This window comes from Dromiciops gliroides, chromosome 3 (genome assembly GCF_019393635.1).
Source record: "Dromiciops gliroides isolate mDroGli1 chromosome 3, mDroGli1.pri, whole genome shotgun sequence".
Taxonomy (NCBI): Eukaryota; Metazoa; Chordata; class Mammalia; order Microbiotheria; family Microbiotheriidae; genus Dromiciops; species Dromiciops gliroides.
Window position 1 is genome coordinate 467516301 of NC_057863.1, and position 18415 is coordinate 467534715.

The 18415-nt window shown below is 39.3% G+C and overlaps 1 protein-coding gene across 5 annotated transcripts in view; it reads left to right on the forward strand.

The window, feature by feature from the left end:
- Positions 1-18415, forward strand: part of CACNB4 (calcium voltage-gated channel auxiliary subunit beta 4) — a 351173-nt gene that overhangs the window by 273937 nt on the left and 58821 nt on the right. For all 5 annotated transcript variants that reach the window (XM_043992572.1, XM_043992573.1, XM_043992574.1 and 2 more), the window contains 2 exons: positions 10254-10373; positions 11836-11958. In XM_043992572.1, coding sequence (XP_043848507.1) covers positions 10254-10373; positions 11836-11958 — 243 coding nt within the window. The remainder of the gene's footprint in view (positions 1-10253; positions 10374-11835; positions 11959-18415) is intronic.

Sequence of the window (18415 nt, forward strand, 5' to 3'; positions counted from 1 at the left end):
CAGTTCGTGTAAGTCCTTCCAGGTTTCTCTGAAATCTGCTTGCTCATCATTTCTCACAGCACAATAGTATTCCATCACATTCATATGCCACAACTTGTTTAGCTATTCCCCAATTGATGGCCATCCCCTCAATTTCCAATTCCTTGCCACCACAAAAAGAGCAGCTATAAATATTTTTGTACATGTGGGTCCTTTTCCCTTTTTTATGATCTCTTTGGGAAAAAGATCTAATAGTAGTATTGCTGGGTCAAAGGGTATGCACAGCTTTATAGCCCTTTGCTGCACAATACTTTTAAGCTAGTTTTCTTTTTCCTTTGTTTTCATTTAATCAGTTCTAATACTGAGATTCTTTTTTGATGAGGGGAGAGTAGGGTGTGTGTGTGCTTGTGTGGGGAAAGTGGAATCTAGTTTAGCCTTCAAAAGTCTAAAATGTAAATTCTAAAAAAACCTTGAAAAACAATCATGAAAAGCTGGCAAGGTCTGTAACTTGTGGGCTGAAAAATAATTTTTGGTATTTTATGATGGGTGATGAATGGAATACTTAAGTCTCTGTCTCAAATAAAGTACCAGAAAACAACAGAAGCAAAAAGGCTAATTCTCTGGCCTATTTTCTTCTGGTAAGGAAATAGAAGCTTTCTAGCTTTCAGTCTGACCCTTAACTGCCTGAAGGAAATTACTTCATTTGGAATGGGTAACAACGCAGATGAGAGGCAATTTAATATAAAGAGAGAAGTATGATGTAGAGGATAAAAAGAGAGGAAGTGCACGGTGGTAGTGTATAGAAGGTTGCCCTTAGAGTCAGACCCAGTCCAAATCCTTACCTCTAACTAGGACTAGCTTTGTGAACACGGGCAAGTCACAACCTCTCAGTGCTCAGGTGTTCTCTGAGAAGGGAGAAGGGAAGGAAATAAGCATTTATATAGTGTCTGCATAGCCAGGTGCTATGCTAAGTGCCTTAAAATATTCTCATTTGATCCTCTGTCAACCCTGCAAGGTAGGTACTGTTATTATCTCTATTTAACAGTTGAGGAAACTGAGGCAAACAGAGATTAAATGATTTGATCAGGGTCAAACAGCTACTAAGTATCCAAGACCAAGGTTTTTGCTCAGGTCTTCCTAAATCCAGGCCCAGTGCCTCTATCTACTGTACCACCTGGCTTCCTAGTTCTCTAAGACTTTATGTTTCATAGTACATCAATGGAAAGACTTACCATACCAGACTTGGATGTTCTAGGTCCAAAACAAACCAAACCAAACAAAAACCAAGTGGGCAGAACTCTTAACTAAGGCACTAAGAACTATTTGTGTTTCCGTGTGAAGTAAGAAACAAATTACAAGGAGGAAATAATAACCAAAGTGGTTCTTGTATATTAACAGTAATTTTTTTTAGAAGACTGCAAAAATGAAATGAGAAAAATATCCAGGAACCTCATTGCATTTAACCAGATATAGAGGAGTCAGGAGAAAATAATAGGTACACATGGGAAGTTTATATCATTCACCAAGGTTTTGGAAGGTATCTAATCTCAATGGAGCTCACATTGAAGTTGCTTTTATTAGTGTTGTTCAGTTGTGTCTGACTCTTTGTGACCCCCATTTAGTGTTTTCTTGGCAAAGATACTGGAGTGGTTTGCCATTTTTCCAGCTCATTTTACAAATGAGGGAACAGAGGCAAACAGGGTTAAATGACTTGCCCAGAGTTACACAGGTAGTGAGTGTCTGAGGCTGGGTTTGTGTGTGTGTGTGTGTGTGTGTGTGTGTGTGTGTGTGTGTGTGTGTGTGTTTTATTTTTATGGGGCAATAAGGGTTAAGTGACTTGCCCAGGGCCATGCAGCTAGTAAATATCAAATGTCTGAGGCCGGATTTGAACTCAGGTCTTCCTGAATTCAGAGCCAATGCTCTATCCACTGCGCCACCTAGCTGCCCCCCTGAGGCTGAGGTTTTGAGCTCAGGTCTTCCTAACTCCAGTCCCAGCACTCCATCCACTGTGCCACCTAGCTAATGTTGGTGTAAGAGAAAGTATGTTATCATTGCCAAGTTTCACAATCACAAACTAAAACCAAATTCAATACAATCCATTTAGCTTATGGAAATTTAAAATCAGCTCCCTTCTCTCTCCCAGCATGTAAGAAAAGATAGTAAACAGAATGGAATATTCTAATAAGTATCTTAGACTTGTGTTAAGGAGATTCATGAAAAGCATGAGGCATGTGTGTTTCTGATATTAAATCTCCCTCTCCCAAATACTTTAGGTCATATTCTTACAGAAATGTCACTTATTTCTTTGGGGATTTGGGAGGCTCCACTAAAGGACTACTCTGACCTGTCATGTGGCATAGAGGTGATCCTTGGTGTTCCAAGGCTTTGTGACCAATACACAAGCTTTGGTCGTTCCTCCTGAACTGGAAAGGACTTAAGAGCTTGAAGAGAAATTAGATGTCATTGCTTCCACTCTTTTCATTTTGCAGATGACAACACTGAGGCCCAGAGTTATACAGCTGACTATACATGTTTATATCTATACATGTGTGTATCTATCATCTATCTATCTATCTATCTATCTATCTATCTATCTATCTATCTATCTATCTATCATCTATCTATCTATCTATCTATCTATCTATCTATCTATCTATCTATCTATCTCATCCATAGCTCTCTAACCATCCATCTATCCATCCATCCATCCATGCATCCATCCATCCATCCATCCATCCATCCATCCATCCATCCATCCATCCATCCATCCATCCATCCATCCATCTATTTACCTATTTACCTATAAACATGGATTTGAATCCAAGTCCAGCACTATATCCTCCCTACCGTCTTCTAGGTATATTACTAATGATGACTTGTGTATAAGAGGGAAGAGGACTATTCACATGAAAGGAAGAGGGTTAAGTGAAGTATAGCCTGAGCTCTGCACTGGTGCCTATGGAATACTAAACGACCTAGAGAAATATCTAGTGTGTTCTATAAATTGTCTAAGGAAGATTTGTAAAAAACATTGACACAAACCTCTCGTGATGAAAAGGGATGAAGTGATGATTTATACTGTTATGAAGAGTTCACATATCACTGAGATCAAAGGCTCACTGAAGTATTGATGTATTAATGTTATAAATCAATCAAATATTTATTAAGCACCCATAAACCTGGATCTAAGTTCAGTGTTGAGGATACAGATACAAAGAATGAAATAACCCCTATTCATAATGAGTTTACATTTTAGTGGGGGAGCCAAGCAGATATAAAAATATATAGCATAAATATATTTTTTGTTGTTCAGTTGTTTCCGACTCTTTGTGACTCCATTTGGAGTTTTCTTGGCAAAGATATTGAAATGGTTTGCCATTTTCTTCTCCAGCTTATTTTACAGATGAGGAACTGAGGCAAACAGGGTTAAATGACTTGCCCAGGGTCACACAGCTAGTATCTGAGGTCAGATTTGAACTCAGGATGATGAGTCTTCCTGATTTCTGGCCTGATACACTATCCACTGCGCCACCTAGCTGCCCCAAATATAAAGCTCATAAATACCAACACAGGGTGTCCCAAAAATCTTAGAGCAGATAAAAGCTATTAAAGCTTTTAGGACACCCTGTATTTACAAATTAGTTAAATATAAGGTAGTCTAGGAGGAAAGGCCCTACCAGTTGGAGAGGGGGTGGTGGTCAAAATCAGGAAAGACCTTATGCAGAATAATACACCTGATCTGCATCTAAAAGGAAAAGAACCAAAATTGCATGGAGGGGCAACCTGTGCTACCAGGCACTGGGCAGGACATGGAGTACTGAGAGTCATTTGCAATCATTTATTCTGTTTGTCTTCCTTTAAAAGAAACATAAGATACTAGAATTGGAAGGAATTTTAAAGGTTTATCTTGCATTTTAGCTGTTTTATTTCTGGGAACTCTTGCTGTTTTCTTGTGAGCTTTCTGAGTGATCAGCTGTTTTCATCCTATGTGTAGAGCAGAAGCCATTGTTTTGTGGCCAGCTGATTTTGATTATTTGAAAAGCCACCAATTTAGTCTTAAATTTAGCTTCTTGTCCACACTACCACAGAGCAATGAATAATATAAATCTACATGCTGATGGAGCACTGAAGCAGCACTGAAGCAACACTGAATAATGCCACACCACATTAATAGGTGAATCTGCCCATTTCTCATCTTATCTCTCTGCCTTCAGACCTCATTTTTCATCCTGTTGCTTCCTTATCTTAAGCAGGAACTACTTCCTTCCAAGTCTGCCTACAAGATATCTCCACCTACATGTTCTACTGGCCTCTCAAACCTCAACATCCAAAACTAAGTTCACTTTCTTCCCCCTAAAATGACTCTTCCTGAAGTCTTCACTATTTCTCTCTGGGTTCCTTTGCCCAGTGTCTTATTTTTGAAAGTTTGATGTTATCTGTAATCTTAACCTATCATGTCTTCTTTATCCCTGTATTCATTCATTCACCAAATTCCATTAATTCTGCTTCTACAAAGGCCCTTAAATCTGTTCCCCTCCTCTTGTTTCTTCCTGCCCCCATCTCTCAGGCACCCCCCCCCCCAATATTTGAAATATTGGTGTTATCTTTAATTTTCCAATCTTTTTCCCGTATCCAACCCCCCTCCTTGGCTCCTTCATTTTCTTACCCCAGTGCTTTTGCTCACACCATTCCCTATTCCTAAAATGTCCTCCCTCCTTATTTGCCTGCTGAATTCTTCCCCATCCTGTAAATTAGAATTAAAATTAAAAGAGAACTTTCCAGATGATTCCACCATTTGTAACAATCTTACCATTTAGACCACCACTAGAATCTCGTTGGGCAAACAAGTAGTTATTAAGTGCCTTCTATGTGTTAAGCATCATGCTAGGCACTGAAGATATGAAGACTAAATAAAGGCTCCACGAAGGTAGGGAATATGGTTTATCTTAAATGCATGTCTTTCCTGGCACCTTGCACAGTAGTAAATCCTTCAAAAATATTTGTTGACGGGCAGCTAGGCAGCAGAGTGGATAAAGCACTGGCTGTGGATTCAGGAGAACCTGAGTTCAAATCTGGCCTCAGACACTTGACGCTTACTAGCTGTGTGACCCTGGACAAGTCACTTAACCCTCATTGACCCACTCCAAAAAATATTTGTTGAATTGACTAGCCTTCAAGTTTCTCTACTAACTTCTTCAGTTCTCTCAAAGGGGAACCAAGATGTATCTGCCATACACCTTGATTATCACATAGTCATCTAGTTGTGACCTTGATTGTTTTGTGTTTTGTTCTTCTTTAGAGGTAATTCTTAGAAACAAATATATCAACAGAAATCTTCAAAGAAATTCTACAAAGTTGGAAGAAGAATCCATAAAACAATTAAAAAAGGTCTTACATCCCAGTTCACATCTCAAAAAACGTTAATATTTAGGCAGCTTTGAGCTATTTTTCTAGAGAAGGCTGCATGCCACAATTTGAGAAGTTGAAAGAAGGTTTGGGAAATTAGTCAAGTCCCATTGTCAATAGTGGGTTGGGTGTTTTAGGCTTTTGACTCATTGATTGGGGGGGGGGCAACCCACTTTCTTGTAAACTGCAGATACATGATCTCCAAATGAGGCAACAGCATCTCTTTCAACTTACTGCTGTACAATCATTTTAATGCCCATAATATACCCACATCTGCTACTCCCAAAAGTTTGAACCAGGTTTGCTGTATGCGTCATGCTCCCATTAAAGCACTCCTTAGTTTTGAAAGAATATGAAATCATAGGACATTTATTTATATATACTCTAGAATCCTATTATCTTTCTTCCCTTTCATTCTTAATTGGACTTTATAAAAGTGTTCCTAACTTTGTGCAATAGGTATGTGCCTGAAAATTTTGCTAAAACAAAGCATCTTTTAAAAATGTGAATAATCCCATTTAAACATATCTGATTTGTAGACCCAGATTTTAAAAATATGTGTATGTCTATGTGCGTGTGTATATATCTATATATCTATATCTATATCTATACCTATACCTATATCTATATCTATATCTATAACTATCTATTTGCTTAAGAGAATTGGTGAACAAGTTTAATTTGTTGAACATAATCTAAACTTAGACTTTTTTTTAAAGAACCTTTTTAAAATGTCAATCAGTAAATCAATAAGTATTATTAAATGTTCCAAGACTTTGTCCTGGGCCTTTTGTCTCTGTATACCATTTCTCTTGTTGATCTCATTAGCTTCCCTGCTTTCAATTATCATCTCTATGCAAATAAATCACATTTAAAAGTGTCCAGCCCTCATCCCTCACCCCTCATCTGAGGTCTCATATGCATAACTACTTATTATATATTTCTAACTTGATGTCTCTTCAATATCTTAAACTCAACATGCCCCAAAATCAACTCATTATTTTCCCCCCAAAGCATTTCCTCTCCCTAACACATTTTGGTTTTTTGGTGGGGCAATGAGGGTTAAGTGACTTGCCCAGGGCCACACAGCTAATTAAGTGTCAAGTGTTTGAGGCTGTATTTTAACTCAGCTCCTCCTGAATCCAGGGCTGGTACTTTATCCACTGTGCCACCTGGCTGCCTCCCCACCCCCAACTCATTATTAATGTCAAGGATACCATTATATTAGCTAGACCCAAAACCTAGGTGTTAGCCTTGACCCCTCACTCTCTCATACCCCATATCCCATCACTTTTCCAAGCCTTTTTGTTTCTACCTTTATAATATTCTTGTACAAGGCCCCTTCTTTTTTTTTTTTTTTTTAGTGAGGCAATGCGGGTTAAGTGACTTGCCCAGGGTCACACAGCTAGTAAGTGTTAAGTGTCTGAGGTCGGATTTGAACTCAGGTCCTCCTGAATCCAGAGCCGGTGCTCTATCCACTGCGCCACCTAGCTGCCCCAAGGCCCCTTCTTGTAACCGCCCTGGTGCGGGCCTTCATCACCTACTCTCTAGACTCTTTCAGTAGCCTATTGGTTGATCCTGTTGCCTCAAGTCTCTTCCTCTTTAATCTATTCTCCCCACGGTTGTCAAATTGATCTCTCTGGAGAGCAAGTCTGACTTTTTCAACCCCCTATTCAATCAATTCTCTATTGAAGATCAGCTATAAAATCCTTTGTTTGGCTTTTAAAGTCGTTGCTAATCTGGTCCCTTCCCACCTTTCCAGTCTCCTCCACTCCACATATTCTGTGATCCAGTGACACAGGCCTCCTTGCTGACTCTCCCACGCAAACTTCCATCAGCTCAGACTGTCCTCCTGTCAGCAGTGCCCTCCCCCTTCCTCTCTGCCTCCTCACTTCACTGGTTCCCTTCCTTCACATCCCAGCTAAAAAATGTCACCTATTGCAAGAAGCTGTTCACAGTCCCACTTACTCTTAGGGCTTTCCCTCTGAGACTACCCTCTCTGTAGCCTGTATGTGTCTTGTTTGTACAGTTGTTTTCATGGTGTCTCTCCCCCTGTAGATAGTGAGCTGCTTGTGAACATGGACTGATTTCTCTAAAACTTAGCACAGGGCCTGGCACGCAGTAGGCCCCTGATTAAAGGTAGCTGACTGACTGACTGAAATGTACCAGACATTGCTGGAGACACAAAGACAAGTGAAACTATCTCTGCCCTTAAAGAACTTATGATCTAACTGGGGGAGAGAGTTTGCCACATGATGCACATGGATTGGAGAGCATTCCTATTATCCAAATCTGCCTTGACATGGGACATGTTCTCTAGGCTTATACTTCAAAGCTCTCCTAGATTTCTGATTTTGTCAGAGTGGATGCACCTCCTTGCCAACAGGTTGCAGTTTCTCTACATCTTACTAGAAACTCTTCATTATTTGCTGTAGCCAAAAAATAAACCCCACATCATTCAACAGACTACCTTCTAATGATAAATCTTTCTGAATTTAGGTAGACTCATAGGCACAAAGGGGATCACTGAGCGCATGTTCTTCTTAGTTCATCTGGACTTTGAGATCAGTCAGTCAATCAAATATTTATTAAGTGCTTCCTATGGGCTAGGAATAAGGAAGGAGCCTCAGAAGTCAGCTAAGTCAACCCTCTCATTTTATAGAACCAAGAGACTATGACTTGCCTCATATCAAATAGTGGCAGAGTTAGTTAGGAGTTCAATAACTAGACTTGGAGTCTTCTGACTTCGAATCAAGTGCTGTCAGAGCTTGCCCTCTGCTAACTTTGCTTTTAGGAATTTAGGGTCCCTATCTCACTTTAATGAGGCATCAGAAAAAGAATTTGGTGGAAAATACGATAAATACGATAAATATAAATGACACAAATTGTGAGAAGTAGTGTGGCGTAGTGGCTAGAGCATTGGACTTCTAGTCAGGAAGATCTGGATTCAAATCCTATTTCAGATGCTTACTAGCTGTGTGACCCTAGGCAAATCATTTAAACTCTTTGTTCTTTTCTCATCTGTAAAATGAAGGACTTAGAACTGATAACCTCTAGGTTCCATTTCAGTTCTATATCTACTATTCTATGATAAGTTAATGTACCAGACCTCTGTGATGGAATTACTGTCTCAGTTTCTGTCTAAGCAAACCAAAATATTTGGTGGTACTCATGTAAAGGTATAGCTAGGTGGCACAGTGGATTGAGCACTGGACCTGGAGACAGGAAGCCCTGAGTTCAGATTCAGCCTGAGACATTAGCTGTGTGACCCTGGGTAAGTCACTTAATCCTGTTTGCCTCATTTTTCTCATCTGTAAAATGAGCTAGAAAAGGAAATGGAAAATACTCCAGTATTTCTGCCAAGAAAATGCAAATGGGGTCACAAAGAGTCAACCACAACTGAACCAACTGAACAACAATAACTCCTTTAAGAGGTTTATAGTAGCAGGTTCTAACTTTACAAAGGGGGAGAGTGAGAGTTGTCACCTAGCAGGTTTTGGACCATGACACCATTTAAACATCTGTCCTATCCTATCATTTTTATTGTTTTTGTTTGTTTTTGTGGGGCAATGAGGGTTAAGTGACTTGCCCAGGGTCACACAGCTAGTAAGTGTCAAGTGTTTGAGGCCAGATTTGAACTCAGGTCCTCCTGAATCCAGGGCTGGTGCCACCTAGTTGCCCCTGTCCTATCATTTTTTAAGGCATCGACCACCCCAAAGGAAGCTGAATTGTTTCTGGGAAAATTGACCTTTTCTGCCTGTGAAATGCATGAACACTGGTCATTTTCTACTGTTAATATTTAGCAAAAAATTGCAAAGCTACTCAAAAAATATCAATTTAGTAAAGAGATATAAGCAGATTGATATCTCTATTCTACCCTTGCATTTACATACACATGTATATGCATATTTCATCATTTTATATAAGTTCTAGCCTTGCCACTCTTTAAAATAAGGTGGCATTTTAGGAGTGAGAAAGTAAGTCTTTCAGATTTCTCCCCATCCCCCCACCAAGCTCCCTTCCCCCACTTGACAGTCTGGTATCTCATCTCTTCTTGTTTTAAAACTATCAGTTATAAACCAGCAGTTGATTCCAGGCTTGCTTAGGGTGTGATTTTGCTCTTGCTCAGTGGAGCTGACCCCCTTCTGAGTGTGACTCTGCATATTTCTGTTCCCAGTTCCAAACACGTTTGTCTGCTTTGCAATTGCCTTGTCAGAACTGGGTGCAGGCTGAGTGACAAGTTGAAATACTTTTGTATAGAATATAGTGTTGATATGTAAACAGCAAAGCCACAGCATATGTGTGTGTGTGTGTGTGTGTGTGTGTGTGTGTGTGAGCCTGCTATATTCTGTTGTAAACTTTGACTAATATGTGATCATTAACCTGAGTCCTTCCCTTAGGATTTGCCTTGTAATAAGCTGAATCTCTTTTCCCAATGTAATTATTTCATGTACACACATGTATATGTGTGTATGTGTGTGTGTGTATATATATATATATATGTGTGTGTATATATATATATATGAAAGAATGGGGTGAGGTGCAAATTCCACCGATAAATGCTTGCTCAATGTAAAGACATCAGAAAACAAGAAATGTTGAGATTTAAAATTGCATAATTTTCCCTGCAGTATATTTCCTAGCATTTAGTCTAGTCAAAATATTTTCCCTTGCAGCATTGCTACCTTTTAAAGTTACCCAGATGCCTTGCTAAAGTTTACATTCTAAATTTAAATCCACAATAAAGCAAACATTCTCTGCACTGGTTTTCATGCAAATGAAAAGAACACACCTCTGGCTTCTCTTATGATTCTGAAAATTTAATATTCTTCTCATTGTCCTCTTCTACTGAATGTTTTTCTTTGCAGGGTTCAGCGGATTCCTATACAAGTAGACCGTCTGATTCAGATGTATCATTGGAAGAGGATAGAGAAGCGATTCGTCAGGAAAGAGAACAACAAGCAGCTATTCAACTTGAAAGGGCAAAGGTGATTTTTTTTCTCTCTGGTTCAGACAAGACATGGTGTTCAGTGGGACCTGGCTATGAATGCCTCATCTCCACCTTCCCAGTTTCTAATGGTGATCATTTTGCCAGCATCCAAATAAAGCACCTGATTATAGGCCTGTAGGATCCCTTCCCCCCTGAAAGAGAGGAATAATATCCTTGGTAAGTGATCGCTTCCTGCAGTACCAGCCCTTCTTCGCTTTTTACACAGCCTCTGTGAGCTTGCCTTATGAAGTGCCAGTCACTTGCAAACTGGCTGCCTAGCTGTTTCAGCCAGGATCAAACTTGCTTTTCCTAGTTTTCGAACTCAACGAGGAGCATAAAGCCATTTTAGAGACCATTAGAAGTGGACTCTGTACTTTGCCCCTTTACTCTCCATTAGACTAGGCCTTGTGGCAGTTTAGATCTGCACCTGTCTTGGTTTCTCTATTTGCATTTCTGGCTCTTTCATGTTGTTTCCTTCCCCCATCTCAGTTTCTGACAGATATAAGTCAAGACCTGAAGCTGGTGCAGCCATGATCAGGGAGGAGGCACAGGAAATCCAAGAGTTATAGAACATTATTAAATGTCAGACCTTCCCATACCTCAGAGAGAGTCCCTGAGGCTCACCTCTATTTATAGTAGCAGCCAGGAACTATTTACCTACAGGATTTCTCCTCATCTCCCCCATTTAGCAGTAAAATATCTGAGGAAAAGGAAGATGGAGGAGAAGTAGGCAGATAAATGTGGTAAGCATATCTGCTTCATCAGCTGAAGAAATGGGAAGTTGTAGGTGGTCAGCACCTTGAGGGAGGAGACAGTGAGAGCTTGTTTGCAATTCTTTTATGACCACTTCCTGTCCAGCCACATTGTCCAGTGGCAATCATGGATGTGAGCATAATAGCATAGGTCCGATGAGGACCAACTTGTCTGTGCTATGGATTTTAATCATTTCTTTCAAGGTCTGATTTGTTTTAATTATGGTTGCCCAGATGTATGATGATGCACAAAATGACTTATGTATGTGGGATTCTGGAACAGCCAAGAGGTAGATAGCATGCTTTGTAATTGGTCTCCTGAAATCAAGGTTGGGCATTGCATTGATCAGAGTTCTTGAGTCTTTCAAAGCTGGCATTTGTTTTCTGGGACAGGGCCTGTCAATAACTTTATACATATTCAATGATCCCTTGGGGAAGCCTTTAGATCACTTTTAGCGTACCTTGCCCTGAATCCTCAGCATTTTTGAGATCTATTATATATTCCTTATTCATTTTCATTGTGAACTCCCCAGATTTCCCGATTTTCCAGAAGGCCTGAGAATATGAATTCCTTTTGGGATTGCTCCCTGGGTGTTGATTTACGCTCATATCCAGCCAGATCACAAAAGAAAACATTTTGATTTGAAAAGTTGCAACTTACAGTACCTCTCTCTCCCTATTTTTTCCCCTATGTGTTTCTGTCCCCAGTCGAAACCTGTAGCATTTGCTGTAAAAACGAATGTGAGTTATTGTGGAGCTCTAGATGAAGACGTCCCTGTTCCAAGCACTGCCATCTCCTTTGATGCCAAGGACTTTCTGCACATTAAAGAGGTAAATATAAAACACCTTATTCTGTTTCCTACTAAAAGCCCAAACCTGAACCTGAGATCTGAGCCAGACTAATCTGAGAGAAAACCTGATTACTTCCAACATGGCATATTATTGTTTTACGGGGGCAATCCAGGATCATTTAACCTTCATAAGATTTAGCATCATGAAATTGTAGAGATTGTATTATTAAAAAGTTTAGCTACTAATTTGCTCTCATGCCTTAAAAATTTGTATTGGGAAAAAAACAGGTTATTCTCTGGTAACTTAGCAATCACTGTGGATGAATGATACCTAGCTATGCTCTGGGAATCAAAAACTCAATCAAATGTCAGCCATCTAGCTGGTTAACTTCATGGTGGGCACCCTCTCCCAAAGAAAGCATGCCTTTGTGGACTCACTGGGAAATTAGATCTTGGAACTCAGTCAGTGTGTGTGATCAAAAGAAAGTGCTAAAGTTGAGAAAGGGAAGAAAATATCTGGGAAACAGAGAGCAAAATGGGTTGGGCAATAAAAACAAACTTAGCATTTCAGGGCTTAGTGTAGAAGTTTGGGGAAAGGAGGTCAAGGAGACAAAAATACATGCAGAATAGTGCCAGGGAAGACGGAGAAACATAAACATAAGACAACACGATATTGTCAAGTGTACCACAGTAAAACAAAACCATTCAAAATTTAGATGTATTGACCTGCTTTCATTTATCCAATTCAAAAGGTCTTTTTCCTTCAGTTTTCTTTTTTAAAAAATGGGGGCAGCTAGGTGGTGCAGTGGATAGAGCACCGGCCTTGGATTCAGGAGGACCTGAGTTCAAATCTGGCCTTAGACGCTTAACATTTACTAGCTGTGTGACCCTGGGCAAGTCACTTAACCCCAATTGCCTCACTTTAAAAAAAAAAGAAAGTTTTTATGTCATAACCTGAATTAATAATGTTTATGGATTCTATTCATTCCCCATCCACTTAACAGTTTGATCACCTGTCAGTTTACCTTATTTGAACTAATGGATTTTCCTAATAATTTCATGAATATACCATGAGGATTCATGTTCTAAAATTATGGGTTGTGCTAGAGCTAGCTCATACTGGCTGACAAGAACTGATTGTTAAGTTTTCATTGAGCATTTATGCCTTAAAAATAGCAAACCCTACAAATCAGAGCTTTATTTATTATTTTGTTGATTGCCTAGACTTTAGAAAATGATGGGGGGAAAAACCATGCAGTTTAAACTTAAATATATTGTGTGTACTTTTTTTCTTTTCTGGAGAGATGGTTGTTAAATATTTACCATTGCACTCCTGGTCAGAATACTGGTATTATTTGTAATGTGTGTGAGAACAGTGTGGTATCATGGATTACAAGCCTACCTTGGACAAAGGAAGACCTGGATTCTAGTTCCACATCTGACATGTTCTGGGTATATCACCCTGGGCAAATTGCTTAATGTCTCAGTGACCTGGGCAACTCACTGGAATGATAAGATACAAAGTAGATGCAAATCTTTACTGATAAGGGGAATTTCCTTATTGGTAATTTCCTATTTCAATGAAGATAATAGGTCTGGTCCAAAAAAGCCTAAGTGATTCCAAGGCTGTCTGTTCATATATGAAACCAAAACCTCTAGACTGTTAGAAATAAGCAAATGTCTTATGCTATATAGACAAATGGCTAAGTGTCTCCAAATACTCATGCATTTAGACACAGGAAGTATGGTGTAGAGGAAAGAACGATGGTGCCGAAAGACCTGAATTTAAGCCCTAACCCTCACACTTAAAGCTGTGTAATTCTTAGCAAATCACCTAACTTTTCTAAGCCTCCATGTCCTCAGCTATAAAATGGGGATAGATAATGCTTGCCCTACTTACCCCACAGAGCTATTTTGAGTTGTATACTCTGTAAACCCTTAAGTGCCACACATATGCAAGTTACTGTTGTTATTGTTATCATTATGCAGCCTACATGATCATCAGGCATGAAAAGAAAATCCCCAGTGACTTTCCCAGTAGCTTTCTCAGTTAATTTCATAGAACATAACCATATGGGAGTTGCACTTCTCTTTGGTTAATGATACTTAACCACCGTTGTAGGCTGATTGTTACTGTAAATACAGATATGGATTGTGAAGTGGGTTATAATTGTGTACCACATGTACCTTTACAAACAATGCGTTATTGCCATTTTACTGGCCTAACAATAGATCTTTGCAATTAAAGCCATGTCAGTAGTTCAGTAACAATTCCCCAGACCACACGATTTATTCACAGACTCACTTCTCGGATGGCTTTGTCAGCATCCTTCTAGTTCTCTACTGCTTCCTGCCCCAGCTTACCCCAAGTACTCTGTGCCATTTTTCCCTTAGGATCTCCCTTTCTTACTTTTTCAATCTTCTTACACCTTACTTTCCTCTACATTCTCTGTGACCCAGTGACACTGGCCTCCTTGCTATTCCTCACTCATGACAACCCATTTCCCAAGTGAACATTTCTACTGATTGTCCTCTCATGACTGCAGTGTGCCCCCTTTTCTTCCTTCCTTCCTTCCTTCCTTCCTTCCTTCCTTCCTTCCTTCCTTCCTTCCTTCCTTCCTTCCTTCCTTCCTTCCTTCCTTCCTCTCTCTCTCTCTCTCTCTCTCTCTCTCTCTCTCTCTCTCTCTCTCTCTCTCTCTCTCTCTCTCTCTCCTTCTTTCTCTCTTTTTTTTTGCAGGGCAATGAGGGTTAAGTGACTTGTTCAGGGTCACACAGCTAGTAAGTGTCAAGCGTCTGAGGCTGGATTTGAACTCAGGTCCTCCTGAATCCAGGGCTGGGGCTTTATCCACTGTACCACCTAGCTGCCCCAGTGTGCCCCCTTTTCAACTCTACCTCCTGGCTTCCCTGGCTTCCTTTAAGTTTCATCCAAAGTCCCACTCTCTGCAAGAAACCTTTACCAATCCTCTTTAATCTCATTTCCTTCTCTCTGAGACTACCCTCAATGTATCCTGTATATGTCTTGCTTGTAAACAACTGTTTGCATGTTGTCTCCCCTCCTTTACTTTGTGAGCTCCTTGAGCATAAGGATTGTCTTTTGCCTTTTTTTTTGTTTCTCTGGTGCTTAGCAGAGTCGTCTAGCACATGATAGGCTGGCCCCAACAACACAATGACCTCTACTTGCCAGGAGAGATTTCAGACCATTTTAGAATAAAGTTAGTAAATCTACTATAATCCAAAGTACCTGTCCCCTGAGTGGAAGTGTTGGGGAGGATTCTCAGCTACTGCCTTTCTTTTCTTTGCAAAAATATCATGTCCTATGTTTGTTTAATCTAATTTCCTTATAAGATTTTTTTTAATTATGTTTTTAAATCCTGGGAACTTCTGTGGTTGGGGACAGGGACTATAGTGCAAAGCTTCTTAAACTGTCAGTTGCCACCCCATATGGAGTTGCATAACTAAATGTGGGGGTCATGAAAAATTTAGCAACACTAAGAGGTTATTCATTCCTATTTTATATACCTATATACCTAGGGTCACGTAAAATTTTTGGGGGGTGAAAAGGGGTCTCAAGTGGAAAAAGTTTAAGAAGCTCTGCTATAGAGCATTGAGACTGGCCAAAATTCTATAAACACAATTACATAAGTAATCCAGATTCCAAAAAGAGTAATAGCCAACTGATAAAGTGAAATGCACTTCAATAGATATAGAATACAATATTCAATAGAACCAATAGGTATCAAATATCCCATGGATGTATCATACGTCTCCTGAAACAACAGCAATGTAGCAAACCTGACATAACACAGCCCATGGTGCCTATGTTATTAGTTGTTTCTAACACCAAAGCAAGTACTACTGTATCTCTATGAAATGCTCATATTTTTATGAATCCACATTCAGATTTGCACTTTGCTCTATCATTTCTTTCTCTTTAGAAGTGTGTAATTTTTCTATATCACTTGAATTGTATATAACTTTTCCATTTTTCATTTTAAAAAATGCTAAAAACTTATCTCCTCTTCCCCCAAAAGAAAATGAGTTGGGGCACAGTATAACCCCAATTCAGAAAACATCACCTTTTGTGAAATAATGTTTTGTAGAGCAACAAAGGACTGCTTTTGATTAGTGAAGACGCTTAGTCTATAACATGTCCCACTAACCAAATAATACACGTGGTCTTGCCCTGCACCATCTCCCAATAAGCCATTCCCAACAAAATAGTGTCCAGGCCTTATTACCCCACCCCTTCAAATATGCCCAGTATATAAAGTTATCTTCTGGTGCCTTCAGGATTACAGTTAGGTTATCCTTTGTTGCTTTTTATGGGATTTTCCGATCTCATCAATATCCTTGAAGGCAGAGGTGTCAAAAAGTTATCCCTTCAGACAGTACCAGAACCAGATTAAAATGTAATTGGGAAATATTTAACAAAATAAATAAAAATACAATAGGTCATAGAAAATATTCATATGTGGCTTTCTAAGTCAATATGTGGCCCACAGGGATCCTTATGTGCCGTTTAGTGCTTCTCCCTCCCCCATTTATATTTTAGTTTGGCAATATTTAAGTATCCAGTAGGTCATAGGTTATTTTCATTTGTAGTTGGGAACAACTTTCTTGTTTGTTTGAATGTAGATGGCTAACACTGATCTAGTTAATCTCGTGGGGATTATGGCTACTTGTTTTCAGATCTTGAAACACTAGATTTTTAAAAAAATCAACTCTTTAGAAAGAGAGAGTATTGAGTCCTTTAAGGACTCAATCTAGAGGATTGGAAGAGAACTAAGGTGACCTTGTGAGAAAACTGGTTTGTGCTACAATGTCAGCAGAAATGACCAGACATTGCTAACCAAGGTGCCTCCTACTCCTCTCATCCATCTCTTCGAAGGCCGTTCATTATGTGTTGTCCAAAGTACTACTAATAGGGAATGTCAGGGATGTGAAAACATGGATATTACCTATCATATAAATGGAGTAATGATAATATTAAATTTCTGAATGTATATGTGTATGTGGGAAGGGACTGGGGGGGGGTGGAATGAATGTGTGTGTGTGATACTTTTCTTTCAAGTAGCTTAAATCACTTTCTCCCATATTGAAGTCTAATTCTCCCAGTGTTTGAGCTATTCTCTGGAATTAAATTGAACATTTGGGGGAATTGCATAGTCTTTCAGGATACCAGTGCCCCCCTTAGGGCCACCAAGGTACCATTTACCAAATTACTGCTTTGCTGAACTAACTTACTCACAGGAAATAGTTTTAGCCCTGGGAGAATATGAGTCATCATCACTTTTGTCCTCGCAACAATAGTCTGCTTAAAATCTAGTCCAAGCAAAAATTTCTGGAAGGGACCCCTTCCTTGTTAATTTAAAATAAACATATCTAGTTCCCTTCTAATGCAAAGGCAACTTCTGAGAGAAAATTAGATCTAGAGTGTCCAGAATTATCTACCAAGTCAGAGCCTGAATTAGGAAATTAACTCAGATTTCCTGAACCCATTTTAACGTTCATTTAACATTGCAGCCTGCCCAGTTTAGCACCTTGCATCCAGTGGGCTTTTAAAAAATGTTCATCAATTATGTAATATGTCATTGCTATTGTTCTTTGATGAATACTGGACCAAGTTTCTATATTGTATATCTATTTCATTTTATGACCTTAGGCATGAAAATGTTCTAAATGTCATATAATCAGTTGACTCAGTGAAAACAATTATTATATGGGTCCTGTAGAGATAAACAGCTTGCATTTCTTTAACCAATCCTCATAAAGCATGATCTTAAGGCCTTTACCATTTAATTACCGTCCTCCAGATATTTGTAGATTATTAGTATAATTTCTAAATTGTAATGCCAAGAACCAAATACCATACTCCAGATTGCAGTCCAACCAGGGCTGAGTACAGTGGAACAAATACATCCCAGGTCCTAGGTGTTTCATTATTCATTAGCTTTTAAAGTTGTCATATCATATTCATATTCATAGATTAATTGCTTTCTAGATATGCCTCCCTATATGATGCCAACACTGTAAAGTTGAGGATTTTAAAAAAATTAACTCAAGTATAAGACTTTATGTTTGCTTATATTGAATGTCATTTCTGTGCCTGACATATAGCAAATCTTTCATAAATACTTCTTGATTGATTGATTGATCTTGATAGATTTAGCCCAGTGGTCTAGGTTGTTAAGATCTATTGGAGGGGGCAGCTAGATGGTGCAGTAGATAAAGCACCGGCCCTAGATTCAGGAGAACCTGAGTTCAAATCCAGCCTCAGACACTTGACACTGACTAGCTGTGTGATCCTGGGCAAGTCCACTTAACCCTCATTGCCAGGGGATCTATTAGGATCCTGACTCTGTTATTTAATGTATTACTTATCCTTCTATCTTTGTGTCATCTACATATTTGATAAGCTTACCTTTACCCATGACATTGACTAAAATGTCAAGGAGTGCTCAACTAAACACAAGTTCCTAGGCCATTTGACTAGAAAT